General features: G+C 42.2%; 1 protein-coding gene across 7 annotated transcripts in view; it reads right to left on the bottom strand.

Moving 5' to 3' along the window:
• LOC117826779 (rho GTPase-activating protein 12-like) overlaps positions 1-19072 on the bottom strand; it is an 88977-nt gene that overhangs the window by 68587 nt on the left and 1318 nt on the right. For all 7 annotated transcript variants that reach the window (XM_034703112.1, XM_034703114.1, XM_034703108.1 and 4 more), the window contains exon 2: positions 8082-8839. In XM_034703112.1, coding sequence (XP_034559003.1) covers positions 8082-8771 — 690 coding nt within the window. In that variant the 5' untranslated portion in view covers positions 8772-8839. The remainder of the gene's footprint in view (positions 1-8081; positions 8840-19072) is intronic.

The following is a 19072-nucleotide window of genomic DNA, read 5'->3' as shown; positions in this document are numbered from 1 at the left end:
GGTGTCTTGCTCTCTGTGCAGACTGTCACAGACTTATGATATGCTAGTTTCACAAGGTAACATTTTTATTTTATTGGGAAAATTCTTTGATGGGTGGTCCTGGACTTGGACCTTGCACTTTCTTCTTCCTTTGTTATGTAATGTGGGTTTAGTAAACAACTTTCAGAGTGGCTACAGCCACCATCTGGTGCTGACCCTGGCAGACATAATGAAGAAATAGTTGCATGAACTATTCAACTTCTAAAACTGATCAACCATTCAAATATTTGAAAATCATGACCAATTCAAAGTATAATTGTAATAAGTCGTCACCCCCTTTTCTTTGTCTTTTACACAGCGACCCCTTGGAGCTCTTTCAGGCTGGCAATTGGACAAACGCATGTCCGGTCGAGCTCCGATCCGCTGAGCAGGACCGCCAGACAGCTGGAGTCATGTCACTGAGGTTTTCCCACAGTAATCACTGAATCAAGGATTCTCCTCCTCCTCTCCTCATCCATGTTGTCTTTCTGGTCCTCTGAAAACCTCTGACCTGTTGACTCCAGGCCTGGCTCCGCTCATCATGACGGTTTGTTGTTGTAGTTAAGTGAAATACGATCTGGTGATAACACAGAGTTTTATTCTGAAAATTAACCAGATGTTTTCATTTTGTTTTGGTGAAACCTGACTTCCTGTCCTGCTCCATCTGCTGTGTTGAGATTGATGCGTCGTGCTGTGGCATCCGGCAAAAATAGAAGTCTTGTGAATCTGATCTGGAGGGCTCTGACCTGCTGGATCAAAGACGCAGCCGGAATACAACGGAGTGGATCCAGTGGAAGTTAACACATTGACAAGAATAGAAACCTATCAGATCTCGTGCTGTGATGGATCAGACACGGATCGGACACAGATATGTCAGCGCCAGGGTGTATTAAGATATGATCTTATCAGTGTTTAAATTTTGGCATGTAAAATAAATCTGCAAGGGGTGATGAGGTCAGAGTCGAGAGGCTGAACACATTGTTTTGTTGCTGCAATTTTTTTTAGTTCGTGTTGCTTATTTTTAGTCAATGGATTAGTCAATGTTTGGTTCTTTCCCATGTGTCTTAGTCACTTGTTTGGCACAAAGGAGACATGAGCTGATGCAAAAGTCTCCTCTCATCTTGGTATGAGTGTGATGTGTCTGAATAATTAATTCATGCTTTATTACATTACTTAACAAATAGAAGCTCAGGGTTTACGATGTGTTCATGTGGGGGTCTTCAGAGTGGAAACATTTGGGACCCCCTGAGAGAGAGGATGATTCAGCATCCAAATAATCCTGCAGTGAGTCCTGCCTCTCCCTGCCAGTGTGTGATAGAATAAAGCTTTTAATGAAGTAGAGAAAGAGAATTAACTGTAGCACAGATGGCCTGGCTCCCATTAACAGCTCGCTCAGAATCTGTGTGTGTGTGTGTGTGTGTGTGTGTGTGTGTGTGTGTGTGTGTGTGTGTGTGTGTGTGTGTGTGTGTGTGTGCGTGTGTGCGTGTGTGTGTCTACTTCCCTGACAATACCACCTCGCTCAGTGCATGAATAAGTGTGTGAGGATTAATGAATGACTACAGTCCTACATTGTCATGCACGGGTGTGTTCGGCCGCTTAAAGTACAACAAGGCGCACCGGCGTGAAGACGCTTGCCAAATCAACTTCCTGCCTCACAAGGTAATCAAAGGAATGGAGGAGGAGTGCTTCCTCCAATCAATCACGCTGCTGCGAGTCATTCGAGGTTTTTAGCTGATTACAGCAGTCTGAAAGAGTGATGGGAGTCTGCAGGGGTTGAGAGGCTGGTATTGACGGGGACAATCAAAGGTGGGGGCGCAGAGAGGGGTCACTTCAAAGTGCCTGTTAGTTTGAAAAGTGAGGAATCGGATCTAATCGGACGAGACTAAGACGAAAACAACCGACCAGAAGTCTGAGCACACTTCCCAACAGGGGTTTCTGCCTGTTAAAGGAAGTTTGTCCTTGCCACTGTAACTTGCTAAATGCTGCAAAGTGCTCTGCTCATGGTGGATTAAGATGAGATCAGACTGAGTCCTGTCTGTAAGATGGGACTGGATCTTATCCTGTCTTGATGTTGGGTCTTTGTTGATAATAGAACATAGAGTACGGTCTAGACCTGCTCTGTTTGGAAAGAGTGTTGAGATAACGTTTGATGTGATTTGGCACTATATAAATAAAGATGATTGATCTACATGTCAGTGCACAAACTTCCTTAAGTTGTAGCTGAAAAGAAATGAGAACTACTGATTGCAAATGCTAGCATCGTAGCACAGTTTTTGTCAGAGGGTCTTCCTGCAGCTAACTAACGGCCATATTCCACTAGATCCGTGTCCGGTCCGTCACGGCACCGGATCTGATAGGTTTCCATTCTAGTCAGTGTGTTAACTTCCACTGGATCCTCTCTGTTGTGTTCCAGCTGCATCCCTAACACGGCAGGTCGGAGCCCTCCGGATCAGATACACAACCCTTCTGTTTTTGCATCAATCTCAACAGAGCAGATGGAGCGGGACAGGAAGTCAGGCACCAAAACAAAATGAAAACATCCGGTTAATTTTCAGAATAAAACACTCTGTGTTATCACCAGATCGTATTTCACTTAACTACAACAACAAACCATCATAATGAGCGGAGCCAGGCCTGGAGTCAACAGGTCAGAGGTTTTCAGAGGACCAGAAAGACAACATGGATGAGGAGAGGAGGAGGAGGAGAATCCTTGATTCAGTAATTACTGCTGGAAAACCTCGGTCACATGACTCAAGCTGTCCGGCGGTCTGGCTCTGCGGATCGGAGACAGACCAGACAGAAGTCTGATGTAACACTGCCCAGTCATTTAGACTCAAGTTACTCTTAACCTCAGTAAACCAGACACTAACTTGTGGCTAAGTCAAATGTAGCCAATGTTGTAGTTTTAGTTGTGATCAGAGAATTCTTCCTAACCTTAGGAGACAAGCTGTCTGTTCTGATTGTGGATCTTAAACCTGCATTTAGAAGAAGTCCAAATATCTGTCCACGCCTGCTGCAGAGGATGAATCACCAATAGCTAGAATCTGGATGCTGTGAAAGAAGCTCCTCCTCAGAGTTCATGCTGCGGTTCACTTTCCAAAAGTAATTATGTGAGGTACTTACAGACGGAATATAGACAGTATATAGGATACTCAATGCTTCTCACAAGTGCTGATGTATTATTAGGATCCTGGAAGAGGAGAAAGGATGGGGCGGTGCAGTGAGGCAGCAAATTAAAACACACTGAGACCCTGACAGCTGCTGTGTTCGGAGGCAGGGAGGGAACATCTGTGTCACTGGACTCAAATATTCAGCATTTCACAATAAAGAAGATGAGTATTTAAGTTGTACCTGTTACAGAAGTTTAACTAGATAATGAAAAAGTGATGATGTAATAACCTCACAGTTGCACCCTCTTAAACAGAGCCCAGGACTGAAGCCTCGGGATGACGGAGCAGGAGCTGTTGACAGTCACAAAGCAGAGACAAAGTGGAGCAGATAAGACGCCCTGTGCTCGTCACTTCATGAGCGTGTTTCTTATCAGGGCGAGCTGGAGGAGCTCGCAGTAAGGAACAGGGCTTGGCAGGCCTGAAAAGACAAACATATAACTTCGCCCTCTGTGTTAACACTGCTGCTTCATGTCCGGTTACCTTTCTCCTGATTTAAAAACCTCAGTTCAGTATGAAGGGAACGATGTGAGACAGTTAATAATTGAGTTCAGAGCTAAAGCAGAGGTGTGCACGTTTCAGGAAGTCCTGGCTCTCACCATGTGGAAAAACAAACAAGCAGCCCACTGAACCTGGGACCGGTTCACATCAGCAGGCTTTGTAGGACTGTGTACACACCTGACCAAACAGTAATCAATCATGTGAAGAATAGCATGGTGTTAACAATCTAGTCCTGGTCTGGGAACATGTTACTAGGAAAGGTGGAGGTAGAGTATTCCTCATGGACTGATACTTATTCAGCCTGCCATGCTGTGACTACACTAACACAGCTATATAAGATCTAAAGGCAAAGGCCTGACTGTCTTTAAATTAATCTTTTAAATCATCAAATCATAGAGGATGTCCCAATCAGCTCTTTTGGCTCCAGATCCCAATCAGATTTTTCAATATTGAATATTTGCTGATACCGAGTCCTGATCTGATACTTGTGTTTGCCTAGTAATAGTTACACATGAGATAAGAGAGTTGAGCTGCACACAGTTTTTTTTCCTTTAACAAAAATAAGTAATTAAAACAATGACTAACATAAGTCTTATGTTTATTCCATTCAACTTAATCCAGCTAGCTTTGTTGTTAAACTCATAATCTATTTTATGAGCTCTGCTGTATGAGACAGCTGTCTCTCACAAGACAGGGGGTCCGAAAGTACCGGAGACCACATACACACCAATTCAAATAAGACGAACTTTACAGCAGAAATAAACATGTTTACAGTCTGGTTCAAAAGAAGAGTGTAGTCTGGATAGCTCGTTTCTCAATCGGCACACACTGTATAGGGCAGGGGCGTCCAAACTTTTTTCAAAGAGGGCCACATATGATGTTGTCAGAATACCTCAGGGCCAGTGGCTCCTACTGAGACTTAGGAATCCCAAAAGTTATATATGAAATATTTATTTAATAACAATCATTTTAAATGTTGTCTCAATAAATCAGTAACTAGGTAGTCCTCAGTTCTCCACAAGCCATGTACACATGAGCAAACGTTATCTTCTTCTGGAGGAAAGTGTTTTTAATTAGGGTCGGGCAATGTGGGAAAAAGTATAGTATCATTATTTTCCTATGGCAGGATCATGATCTAGATTTCATCACACTTCTTGTTTTATGTGGTTTTTAAGACCTTTCTGACAAGCAGGCAACATTTTAAGAACAAAATAATTATTTTCCTGAGTGCTGAACATTTTTGATGCACCAAATTTTGCCTTTTCTGCACAATTTCATAATTTGATCTTGTCTTGTGTCCTCTTTTGTGTCTTCTGAAGTGTTAGTGTTCATCAAGAACATTTTCACATCATGATAAAAACATTAATTTGAAAACTTGTCAACTTTAAGAATTCTTGTGTTTCCTCTTTATTGCCGTCTTGCAGAATTCCCAGAGCTTTGGTTTTAGACAAGTAGTCCATATGAAGCTTTTTGAGATGTTTCTGGATTGACTTTAGTTTTGTTTGTAGAAAGAAACTGTGGTTAATTTATGTGCTATAAATAACACAATTTAAGATGGAAGCTTGGGGCCATAAATAAATGGACCTTGGGCCGCAATTGGCCCCCGGGCCGTACTTTGGACACCCCTGGTATAGGGGGTGAATTTTTTCATAAGGCGACAATTTCAAATATATTAAGATTACGAGTCTTTCAATGAGAGGCACAGCTGACTTGATTGACAGGTGGGAACACTGTAGCTGTTAGCTAGGAGGCTCAAAGCCCGCCTCTTTACGTCACAATCCCTCGACAGCAGCAATATGGCTCCTGCCGATGATTGGCCTCAAGACAGCGCTTCAGAAACAGATGGGTGACATCACGGATACTACATCCATTATTTATACAGTCTCTGGGTTTAGCTAAGCTGTTAAAATGTGCGTCCCATGCACAGAATAAAGTCCTAGACTTGGGCGGCCTAGATTCACATCTGACGAGGGGTGTAACGGTACACAAATATTCGGTTCGGTATTTTGAAGCCTCGGTTGTTCGGTATGTTAAGGGGGAAAAAAAGCAACAACAAAAAAATGTGTTTTCCCTTATTTGGTTAAGTATTATGAAAAAAATGTAGATCAGAACAGAATCATGCAGAACCCCTTCCAAGCTGAATGCTTCCCAGTTTCCTTGACTATCCACTGTCCTATCCTCTGAAACAAAGGCATGAAAAGCCCCAAAAAAGTAACTATTAAAACTGAATTACTTCTGCTTCCATGACATTAAAGTGCTTCACACTCCGAAAGGTATCTGAGGTAGGAAGCTTAAAAAGAGAATCCACATCAGCCCTGTGACCTTGTTGTAATATTTACACGGGCGTATCAAATGACACAGAATGAGAAAATCACAGAGCGTTCACTTTCAGACAAAGCTAGTCTGCTGTTCCACATCACCAAAACAAGCTCGACTACTATTCTGACCTTTCAGTCGCGCTGTTTAAAAATGGCACGCTGAATGACCGGGGGAAGGAAGGAACTGGGCTGCTTTCAGGGAACATGTGGGACTTTGAAACTGTATATGCTTACATTCAGATAACCTTTCACAACACAGCAGACTGAGGCGGCGGTTACAACCTTTGTGTAACGAGCCGCTGTGGAATCAGTAAATCTGAAAGTGACACTCAAACACACAAAGGATGTTAAAAATGGTTGTAAAAACAGAGCGATGGCTGAGCTTCCTGTTTGCCAAGGTGCAGTGATCAAATTCATTTCTATGACACATACGTTTTGGTATTCAGGTCAAAAGTCTACAAACCGTAAGCTCTAAACGTCTACAAATAAAGGGGTCTACACCCAGAGGTAGACCAGGTTTCTATTTTCTCCCTGGCCTTTGTTCAGCAGCAGGCTGAGCTAATGATTCAGGAACAAACAGACCCACTGACCAGGAGCACAACCAATCAGCTGCCTCATCTCACTGCACCTCTGTGACCGACACTGCATTCGTCTGACTGCACCTCAGTGGATTAAGACCAGCTTTGAGCACGTACTCCACTGTTGTTCAGCTGCTAATGAGCATGAATGAAATAAGTATTCATACAACGGACTGAGCCTGCAACCAGCATCAGAGAGGGGTGAGGGTAACTTTAAGTACTTGTTTTAACCACTGAAAGGCTCAGAGTGGTGTTCTTACAGCTAAATCCAGTCCGCCTCTGATCCGTCACAGCTCCGGATCTGATAGGTTTCTATTCTAGATTATGTGTTAACTTCCACTGGATCCACTCTGTTGTGTTCCTGTCGGAGCACGACGCATCAATCTCAACAGAGCAGATGGAGCGGGACAGGAAGTCAGGTTTCACCAAAACAAAATGAAAACATCCGGTTCATTTTCAGAATAAAACACTCTGTGTTATCACCAGATCGTATTTCACTTAACTACAACAACAAACCAAAGTCATGATGAGCGGAGCCAGACCTGGAGTCAACAGGTCAGAGGTTTTCAGAGGACCAGAAAGACAACATGGATGAGGAGAGGAGGAGGAGGAGAATCCTTGATTCAGTAATTACTGTGGGACAAACCTTGGTCACATGACTCCAGCTGTCCGGCGGTCTGGCTCAGTGCTGTGTTCTGAGAACACAACCGGTGGGTGTTCAGGGATAAGAGAGCACAGAGAAGGACCGCAGCGGATCGGAGACAGACCAGACAAAGATCTGGCGGAAGTCCTGTGTTAATGTCTGACAACACTGAACAACAGATCCCAATAAAGACTGAACTTTATGTTTAGGAGAAATACGCTCTTTTTGTAATTAGACAATTCCAGCAAATATTTAAGAAAAGGAAAGAGAGTCGATGTTACGGATATCTGGAGGGAGGGAGTTCAAGAGGTGGGGGGAAGAGCGGCTAGAGGTGAATAAAAAAAGAAGACCTGAGAGTGCAGATCTGTATGTTGATGTTCTGCAAGAGTTCAGATTGGTACAGAGGAGCAAGGTTATGGATGGCCTTAAAGGTGAAGTGCAGGATCTTGAAATCAATACAGTATTTGACCGGGAGCCAGTGAGGCTGCCAGAGGACAGGAGTAATGTGATTAATGCTACGTAGATGGAAAGTGAGTGTGCTGTTGAGGATGACACCAAGAGGGGGGGAGGGAGAATCAAGTTTTGTCAAAGTGGATTTGGTGCCAATGAGGAAAAACATATGTCATTGCTGAGTTAGAGACAGTTGCAGGAGAACCAGGGTTTGAAGTGGGAGGAGGGAGGTTTGGTGGGCAGGGAGAGCTGGTTGTCATCTGCAATAGATCAAATTCAAGGAAATAGATAGATGATAAAGAGAAGCGGGCCGAGGACAGAGCCCTGGGGAACACCGGCAGTGACTTGAAAGACGTGTAAAAGATGATCAGAATCACATTTCATATTTGAAGTAGTGTGACTTTACCTGGAGATGTTCAGTAGAACTGCTGCTCAGCTCGTCTCCTGACTCCGAGTCGTTGGTGCGCCTCTCCTCCCCTGCAGAGTCACAGTGATGGGTGCTGTCCACATCCAACGGTGTTCTGACAAGCTCAGGGGATCGAGCTCTGGTTCGGGGCAGAGACCCTCCTCTAAGGGCGGCATGGTGCCCACTGAGAAAGACATCAGCCAGGGCTCGTTCGGGGTCGGTGGGAGATGTCGGGGGTTGATAGTGGTTACTGTCCCTGCGCTGACTGGGAGGACTGAAGTGCCCAGAAGAGGCAGTTTGTGCAGAGGGCGAGCGGCGGTAGCTGGACTCGTGTCTGTGGAGGTTCTCAGGAGTCCGGTCGGGGAGTCCCAGGTCTAGATTAGTTGGCTTTACCCAAAGGGCACCCCCTCCACTTTGAGGATGTGAGTTTCCAGTGGCAGAAGAAGGATGCGAGAGGGATTTCGGAGGGGGCATGAGGGCTTTGCGGACCTCACGAACATACTGTGCAGGTACATAAAAGGCTTTGGTCCCCTCCTCCTTCCTCACCTGCCACCAGTCCTCGTTGGATTTCTTCACCAGCATGTAGCATTCCCCCTGGCGGATGACGATGAGGCGGTCTTTGGACTTGTATTCATAGTCGTACTCCACCTCTATGTAGACCTCGCCCGGGGCAATAGGCAGTTCCGCCATGATGCCGCTGACCGTCTACAAGGTAGCTCACCTCAGGAGAAGGATGTTTGTAGGCATGGCTTCCTGAGCTGAAAGGAAAACCACAACAAGGACTTTGAGTTAGCATGCAGACCAATACATTTCAACTCAAATGTTTAAATTCCTGGTATTAAATATTGTCTTTGTGTGTAATATTTTTGTGTGCTTTTTAAATCATGCCAGGTCTGTTTCCCCCTGGTAGTGTCTACCAAAAAATGTACTGGTTGATTCCTGGTTTTCGGTAGGTAAACATTAAAATAAAGCACTGACCAAGCAGTTCAAATCTATACATTATATACTTTTAATGAAAATAAGTCTTACAAAAGTAACATAACACTCATGTATTTCCACTCCTCATCTTTTTGATCTGGTTTCAACTTGGAGTAATTTCCTTTTAGCCCTCAACTGCATTATTACCATTATGACCATTGTTTTAACATCAATTTTATTTATTTTATTTTATTCTATCTTATTATATATAAATATATTTTTTTTTTAATTTTTCTGGTATTTATGTGATTTGATTGTATTGATTTAATTATAATGATTTTATTTAATTTATTTGTTCTAGTACTTCTCTGATTGTATTTTATGGATTCTATTATAATGATTCAACTTTATTTTATTCTATGTAATATATTATATATTATTTTTAGATCTATTTTTCTGATACTTCTAAGATTTGATTTAATTCAATTTAATTATGATGACTTTATTTATCTGATTTTAATAATTATGAGTTTATTTAATTTTTCTGATCCTTCTCTGATTTTTCTTTATTGATTTTATTTTGTTTTGTTTTTTGATCCTTCTCTGATTTTTCTTTATTGATTTTATTTTGTTTTGTTTTTCTGATTCTTCTCTGATTTGATTTTATTGATTTCAATATAATGGTTTTAGTTTATTTTTTGAAACCTCTCTGATTTTAGTTCATATTATTTATTATAATGCTTTCATTTAATTTTGATCTATCTTATATAATATTTAATTTTTTGCATTTATTCTTCTGGTGTTCATCTCATTTTATTTTTTTGATTTATTATGATGATTTCATTGTATTCTATTTTATAGATACTTCTGGTTTTATTTAATTGATTTTATCATTATTGTTTTATTTTTTATTTAATTTGATTTTCCTTATACTTCTCAGATTTTATTTTATTGATTTGATCATCATGATTTTATTTTTAATTATTTTATATTCCTTGCCTTTCCACTTTTACGTATTACTGTTGTTTTCTGTCTCTGTTGTTTTGTGAAGCACTTTGGGCTGCATGCTCTAATGTATGGAAGGTGCTTTATAAAATGACAAGTTAAGTTGAGTTGGGTTGTTGAACCAGAAAAGTTGCCTCTCCTATCTGTCTTCTTACAGAGAAAAAAATCTCAGCTTCTTTTCCCCTTATCTCATTAAGAGGCTGTTATTTCAGATAAAAACCAAAGAGCTTTAATCCTCTTTAAGGGCAGCACTGCTTCAGAGCAGCATTTAAGGTGAGACAGACGGAGGGGAGACGGTAATATGGCTCACATGGTCGTCTTAGACTAATGTTTCTCTGTTGAACTCTGTCTTCCTCCCTCTCTGCTCCTCTCTGAGATAATGTCAGCAAAGCAGCAACTGAGGCATGTTGCTGCTGAGCGGAGAGATTAATCGAATTGCACACATAGTTTCCTGCTGAAGTCACACAGACACACACACACACACAGACACACACACACACACACACACACACACACACACACACACACACACACACACACACACACACTCTTACAACATGAGGTGAGGCTCTAGCACACCTTGAGCAACCTGAGCTTTGAGTTCTCTTGTTTGAAAGTCATTTAAAAAACTCATAATAACTCAACTGCCTCTGACAGAGAAACCCAGGACTTCAGTGCGGTGAGGCTTCAGGGGAAATTTGAGTTTAATTGTAACCAGCAAAGGAGACAGAAAAGCAAAGTCAAATCTAGAGCTCATTTTCTTGGTGGGTGACAGGATGGGATCTAGTCATAAACGGCCTCAGGCTGCTCCTCTGCAGGTGCTAGTTGAGTGGTAGGCCTAAGAAAGGAAAGCACATGTTCTCAAAAGTTGAAGAGATCAGCTTTTCGTCCTTCCTGAGTTGTTCTGTGTTTTAAAGACAGTAATAACTCTGACCTGTTTCCTGGATTCATTCTTTTCTCTGGGAAATTAAATATCTGTCAGTTCTCTATCATTTCAAAATCACTGCCACTGCTTTTGTCAAGAGAACCTTGCCTGTTTGGTTATTACCTGCAAGAGTTAGCATGCATGTCTTATACATGAAGGATAGTGATGTGTGTTTTCCATAGACTGTATAAATAATGGACATAGTATCCGTGATGTCACCCATCTGTTTCTGAAGCCTGTGGTCGGCGGGTGCCATATTGGAAATGCTGAACTCAACCTAACTTCCATTGAGCTAGTGTGAGGTAAAGAGGCGGGCCTTTAGCCTTTTAGCTAACAGTGTTCCCGCCTGTCAAACAAGTCAATCATGTCCTTATTTGGGCAAAACTCGTAATCTTAATATCTTTAGCTATATAAAAAAATTCTCCCAGTACAGCTAATAGAGAAATGAGCTATCCAGACCTAAACCATTTTTTGAACCAGGCTGTAAACATGTTTATTTCTGCTGCAGCGATCGTCTTCTTTGAATGGGTGTGTCTGTGGTTTCCGATGTTTCTGCAGCCAGCCTCTAGTGGTTGCTCGATGAACTGCAGTTTTTAACACTTCCTCATGGGCTTCATATTTTGAGACCGGAGGCTGCCGCTTGATTGTAATGCAGTAATCCTGCAAGACAGTGGCTGTAGAGCATCTCAAGGCTATTTGCTAACCTCACAAACTAATAATTCCATACTTGTAAAATAATTCTCAGCGACGATCAAGATTTATTTTTGCATATAATTTCCAGCCCTATTTTAGACTCAGCTAAATCCTAGGTAAAGTGGAGGCGGAGCAGTCATCCATACGGTCATCATAGTTTATTATAAAGTTCAAATTTCAGTCACTTTTTTAAATATGTAATGTCTTATTTTAAATTAGTATATATACATATGTTATTTATTCAGCACATTTTTATTTTTATTTATCTATTGTGGATTATTTATTTATCAATCTATTTATTTATTTATTTATTAGAACTTATAATTTTATGATTTTTACAAATTACATCTCAGCATTTTAATATTTTATTCTGTTTTATTTTATTTACTTTTAGTGAAGCATCTGTGTTTTATTATATTTTGGAGGGTTTAATTTCCTGCGTTGAGTTTTAACATCTTATTTATTATTATTATTATTATTGCATATATCATGTTCTTAACCTTATATATATGGACTGTGGGGTGGGGTTAGAGCTGGAGTTGGGATTGGGGGGGGGGTCTTATTTTTTTTATTTTCAAATTGTTCTATTTTTATTATTTCTATGTACAGCACTTTACAAATAAAGTCTGATTGATTCATTGATTGATTATTTTGGTCATTACTTATTGTCTTTCTTTGAATGTCCTCTGCATGATATTTTCCAGTTTAAAGGTCTCTTTACTTCACCACCGTTTACATTCAAAGTGATCTGCACATCCTGACTTCCTGTGAATTCATCTAATGTCTAATATCTCATGGCTTTTGTTCCAGAGTGAGTCCTGAAGTCCTGCTGGGTATCATCATGTGGTCTAGATGAAGTGTCAGGATATTACAGCATCAGGAGCATTGGAGCAGGATATTACACTGATGGTTGTAATGACAGTGAGTCACCTCAGATGACACGACTGAAGACTGAACATGATGTGTGAGGTATTTTTACTCCATTGAGACGACGCCCTTTTACGGCACTTTGATTAACGCTCACGTAAAAGTGTAAACGAGTGTAATTAAGCGATAAATGTAGGTCAGGCAGCTATAATCCAACGCCACTATGTCATAAGTGTTTACATTCACCAGCTGTCCATCAGCCAACCAATCCTGGATTACTGCTGATACACTGACCGCGGCGGGGATAATATCACCCTGGATTACCTCGATGGTTCAGGCGAGCGGGCACGGAGGGAAATCTGACCAAATCTACTGACTGCACAGAATGGCCATTAGCCAAATTAAACCACACACTGCCTCCGAGGCCAATTCACAGCTTACAGTCACAATACACGGAGCCCGGCAGACTAGAGGAGCATTAGGCTGGATGATGAGCAGATCATGACAAGAGCTGGCAGACTTCTTCATTAACCTGTGACCTGCTAATTCAGTTGGCTGCCAGACCAGGAGGAAGACCTATTTCTATCTAATCCTTGTTTTGAAGACGAGTAGACGGAGACTTCGTCAGATTTTTCCTGCAAACAAGAACAATCAAGAGTCATTGTAACTGAGACTTCACACACGTCTTCTGCAGGAGGTGTGACACTTTATCTTTGCTACACTGAACGCTCCATTAAACAACCCACTGTTGTGCACCAAGCCTTTCTAATCCATCCTGAACCGGCCTCCTCCTTCTGGTGCTTCACCAATTTAGGAAATAATAACTCAGAGCAAACAGTGAGCTTGACCTTTCCTACCTGCTCCACAGCAAACCTGGTTCCACAGAGGCTTTAATAGAAGAACCACTTTATTGGTGGATCAATCAATGTGGCTGGGAAAGTTATGAACTTGTGTCCCTGCAGTTTGTTTCCTGCCTTCCTCGTGTGAGATGTTCTCAGGTTGTTTTCTTTCTACTCTTTGACTCCTGCTCAAATCTCCTGTCAGTCTGATTTCTAGTTTCTCAGACTAAGACACCAGAACTCACATAACTCTGTGAGATGTGGCGTGTAACACACACTTTTGATACTAGGTATGTTTACTCAACTGAACAAATAAGTGTCGTCAACCTTTCTGGTCAGCACCAGAATTGCCAGTCAGTTAAATGAATCATCAATGTTTCTATTACTAAAGGACCAAACAAAGGTCATTAATATATCGTTGTCCTGACCTGCGTGGTACAAGTATCAATATGAGGGGCTGGATGTTGATATTTTAATTGCACAGATATGGCCCTAGATTCTAGGGATGCAGCGATCCCACTTTTTAGGTACCGATACCGATATCAATACCTGGGCTTTGGTATATGCCGATACCGATAGTAGCCGATCCGATCCCAGTATTGATTTAACAATCTATAGTCCTTAATGTGAGGATAGAATCATGTAATATCTGTTGGTTATGAAGATGAACTCACCAAACTAGATTAGAAGCATAGAACTGAGATGAATAGATCTGCCGTATGGATCGGCACTATATATCGGCCCCTTGTCACCGATATCCGATCTAGCTTTTTGAGTCCGATCTAGCCGATATCCGATACCAGGATCGGATCTGTGCATCCCTACTAGATTCCCTGTCAATTTGACTCATGACGTCACGACTTAATGGCTGCTGAGACCGGAAGGGACTAGAGGAAATATGGCACCAATCATAGACTGTATAAATAATGGACGTAGTATCCGTGACGTCACCCGTCTGTTTCTGAAGCACTGTTTTAAGGCCGATCGTCGGAGGCAGACATATTGAAAATGTTGAACTCAACATAACTGCTGTCGAGTGATTGTGACGTAAAGAGGCGGGGTTTGAGCCTCCTCCCAACAGCTACAGTGTTCCTGCCTGTCAATCAAGTCAGCTGTGCCTCTCATTGGAAAACTTGTAATCTTAATATCTTTGAAATTGCTGTGTTAGAAAAAAATTCACCCCGTACAGCGTGTGCCGATATAGAAATGAGCTATCCAGACTACACTCGTCTTTTGTACCAGGTTGTAAACATGTTTATTTCTGCTGTAAAGATCGTCTTCTTTGAATTGGTGTGTATGTGGTTTCCTGTACTTCCGAAGCCAGCCTCAAGCGGATCCTCGATGAACTGCAGTTTTTAACACTTCCACATTGGACTCATATTTTTAGACTGTAGGTTGCTGCTTTGCACCAACAGCTGTTTTAAAGCTCTTTAAAATGTACTTTTAAGTGAAATACGATCTGGTGATAACACAGAGTGTTTTATTTTGAAAATTAACAGGATGGTTTCATTTTGTTTTGGTGCCTGACTTCCTGTCCCGCTCCATCTGCTCTGTTGACATTGATGCGTCATGCTCTGACATCCAGCTAAAATAGAAGTCTTGTGTATCTGATCTGGAGGACTCCGACCTGCTGGATCAGAGACACAGCTGGAACGCAACGGAGTGGATCCAGTGGAAGTTAACACACTGACTAGAATAGAAATCCATCACGACACGAATCTGGTTGAATTTGGCCCATTAGTGGCTGCTGTCTCTCCTTAACCTTTCAAACATGCTGTCAGAGCGCTGGACCAACAAAAACACTTAAAGACTCAGATCGATTCTGAATAATCACCGGATAGATGCCAGTGATTATCGAATAGTACTTGAGCTTGAAATACCCGTCTCTAGAAGACTGAACTAACAAAGTGTTCATCATGGACATCCCCGAATGACCGCCGATACAGCCACAACCACACACTGAGCTCAACTACCAACAGCAATCATATCAGTCATTTTCATCCTACAATACTCTGATTGTCTAAATATTAAGCTCACTGAAGCTCTTTCCACGGTGAGTTTATCTACGCAGGTCTTCAAACAAATCAGATACCCGTTAAGACTCTTTGTTTCTCTCATTCTTCAGATTGAAAAGCTCCTGGAGGCTGTTGTCTCCTTCACTTATCCCTGCTCAGATTAAGCTCCAGCGTCAGCTACGCTATTAAGCGAGAGCACAAATCTTCTCAGAGTCCAATCAGCAGAATCAGAAGATGCACCTTAATGAAAGGTGATGGTAATGAGACTGACTTTGAGCCGTGTCGGGGTACAGGTAGGAGCTCCAGGACGTGACGGCTGATGGAGGAGAGGTCGTTTTTGCCGTCGTCAGCACATGAAGGAAACACACCCTCTGATTTCCCCCCACCTCAGCGAAACAGAAAGCAGCTCCAAATGTTTCCACAGAAACACACAGGCGAGTTACGCAACAGAGTCACTGCTCTCATCGGGTCACCTCACATGATACTTGTTAGAGATCAGACGGTTTGTGTCCAGAGTCAGGCTGCATGTGTGTGCTTTCACATGGTTCTCTCCAATTATGGAGTTATTTCAGAGAGGAGACTGGATCAGAGAGATGGCCGTCTACCTCACTGAACTAATGTGTCACCTTTTCAGAAACAAACATGGCTTTACCGCCTAAGTATTCAAGTTATTCACAAACTAGTTTCTACCAAAGAAAGCAACCCAGAAGAAGTGTCTGAAAACAAGTTCTGTTTGGTCACAGGGGAATATGTTCACAGCCTGACTCTGGATCTAAAGACATAAAAACTCCAGAATCTGAAAATTATTTATTTCAAATGGTCTCTGAGTGCTGAGTCACAAAATACTTCAGAATCAGAGCTTCTATCATGTACCATGTGTATCACTTCATAGTCTCCATGTTGGGGGAATAAGGACCATGCGATGCCCGGAGCAGCGGAGGTTGAAGTGCAAGAGCTCAGCTCCAGGGTCAAGACGGAGCCGTCTGGTTAACTCTGAGCTGTCTGGAGATAGTTAGTGAGAGGAGCATGTGTGGACTGATCTAGGTTCAATGTTTCCCCAAATCCACCACAGTTTGGAAATAGATTGACAACAAGCTGTAGCCAGAGACAGCACACAGGAGCACAGTGGTCCAGAGAGCAGGGCCCGATGAAATCTGTTTTATTATTTTACAAATTCAGTTTTTCTATTTTAATGTTTTAGAATTCTGTTTTTTACCCTTTACATTTATTTTACCATCCTATAGTGTGTGCTTTTTTGTGTCAGTGAATAAAATGTCTGTTAATGAAATGCAGAGAGTAAGTGCAGGTTGGTCTGGCTAGCATTAGCAGCACTGTGTTTTCTCTGTTTTTCACATGGCTTTTGGACCACAAGTGGTCATCACACGTATTTTTACGTTTCCCAGTCCCTCCAGGATTTCGTCGGATTTTTTTGTGATTGTTGCGACCCAAAAAGCCTGATTTTGCGACAGCTTTTTGAAAAAATTGCGGTGAAAGTTGCGATTTTTTTTTTTTGCTTTTGTCCCCCAATAACATCTCAGGGGCAAGTAAATATGCTAAATTACAGTTGTTTTTAGAAAACATTCTTGATGTGACTGTATTTTGATTCTCTTGATTCACAGAAGAATGCCATGAAAGGACCGTATTGCACATTTACGACGGTCCCTGAATGCACCTCGCAGCGACTGATGCACAGTCAGTTCACGGCACTCTGAAATTAATCTGCATCTTTGATGACTGAGTTGATCAAAACTTACTGAATGTGTCTGATGTATCACCAAACTGGATTAAATCAAGCTGTAGACGCAGAGCTTTTTACGGTAACCACGGCAACAATGTCAAACATCAAATAGTAAACAGTGAGGAGAGCTGGTTCATGAAGCACACCTTTTGCAGGTAGGTAACCAAGCTAACACTGCGCCCCTCAATCTATAAATAACAATGTTGTCATGGTCACTTGTCCTGCCTGCTGTCCCCTCTTTTCACCCGTTCTCTGTGCGTGTTTTATTGTTGAAAAGTGCCGATCAAGTGAGGACTTACGTTTATGTTCCAAGGAAGTCAGTTGATGATGAAACCGATGACGTACAGGGGCTGAGATTAAGGTAATTGGTCAAATTTGCGGGAAAGTTGCGGTGATTGTAAAAAATTGCAGGGCCGCGAAAAAATCGCGCTGATTCGTTGAATTTGCGTTGGTAGTTGCGATCGCGAAATCGCAACTTCCTGGAGGGACTGGTTTCCAGTCAACAGTATGTTGGCAGAATTTGCAAAAAAGCATATCACCTGGGACCTGACATAGAAGTCATTTGGGAGCTGTTCAGCTCTGTATTCTGGAGTAAGAGATGAGTTTTGTAGTTTTTTTGCAGACCGGTGTTTCTGGTGGCCGCTTCAACATGTTGTTTAATTCTGAAAGGGGGCGGGTGAGTGTTTGTGAGGAGATGCACGGGTGGTGCCACGAATGAGCGGTCCCTGGAAACATTTCCCCAGACAAATGTTCCTTCTCCTCATGACGACAGCATTTCAGTCACATTATGTCAATTTCCACGATATTCTACGTTTAACAGTAGATTCCATTTTAACTGGCCAATTGCGTGATTCCATGAACGTGGAAATCATAGGGCCCTAAGAGAGATGGTTACACAGGCAGATTACAGGCAGTGCGTGATTAGCAAACAAGCTAACGCAAAGGCGACGTAGAGAGGAGTTCGCTCAGACGTCAGGAGTTTGTCTGGGCAGGAGCGGAGTAGTTTTATTGAACATGTGTGGGCGTGACTCAGTGTTTCATCTCTGATTGGTTAGATAAATATCCAAATAAACCCCGCCCACTTTAACTGAATCAGAACGTTATCAAAAACTTGACTGATAATATTTCAAAAATGGATTAAAGTTCAGTTTAAATATTTTAAATATATATGATAGTGTACATGTGACTATAAATATCATAGGTTAGCAGAGGCTTTAAGGGTGGAAAACATTGGTACAAATGTGACCTCTGACCTGTTGACTCCAGGCCTGGCTCCGCTCATCATGACGGTTTGTTGTTGTAGTTAAGTGAAATACGATCTGGTGATAACACAGAGTGTTTTATTCTGAAAATCAGCCGGATGTTTTCATTTTGTTTTGCTGCCTGACTTCCTGTCCCGCTCCATCTGCTCTGTTGAGATTGATGCGTCGTGCTCCGGCATATGGCAACAATAGAAGTCTTGTGTAGCTGATCCGGAGGGCTCTGACCTGCCGGATCAAAGACGCAGCCGAAACACAACGAATGGATCCAGTGGAAGTTAACACATTGACTAGAATAGAAACCTATCAGATCCGGTGTTGTGACGGATCAGAGATGGACCAGACACAGATCTGGTGGATTTTGGCCGTTACACCGTGGCTTCTGAAGCATGCTTTTGATACCGTCTCCCTCAACTTCTTGCTGAGTCTGGAAAAAGCAACACTGTGGGTTAGTAGGACGATACTTTGGGGGGCTTGAACTTTTGTTTGAAACTGGAGTCAGCTATTTGTACTATCAGAAACTAGGAGGCTCAGCTGAGCGCTGCACTGTGACCCACCCACACATCCACACCAAATATAGACCCACGTTTCCCCTAAACTGCTCTGATTCAGAGCAGGCTGTCCCAGTTAGGCGCCTCTCACCACGACTTTCCTCGCAACGCAACTCCCGGAGGTCCCCTTTAACCGTCACTATAACCGTCACCACCACAGTCTGTCACACTTTCAACACAC

Source organism: Notolabrus celidotus, chromosome 15 (genome assembly GCF_009762535.1).
Source record: "Notolabrus celidotus isolate fNotCel1 chromosome 15, fNotCel1.pri, whole genome shotgun sequence".
Taxonomy (NCBI): domain Eukaryota; kingdom Metazoa; phylum Chordata; class Actinopteri; order Labriformes; family Labridae; genus Notolabrus; species Notolabrus celidotus.
The sequence above is the reverse complement of the archived record's forward strand: the minus strand, read 5'-3'. Positions and strand labels throughout refer to the sequence as shown.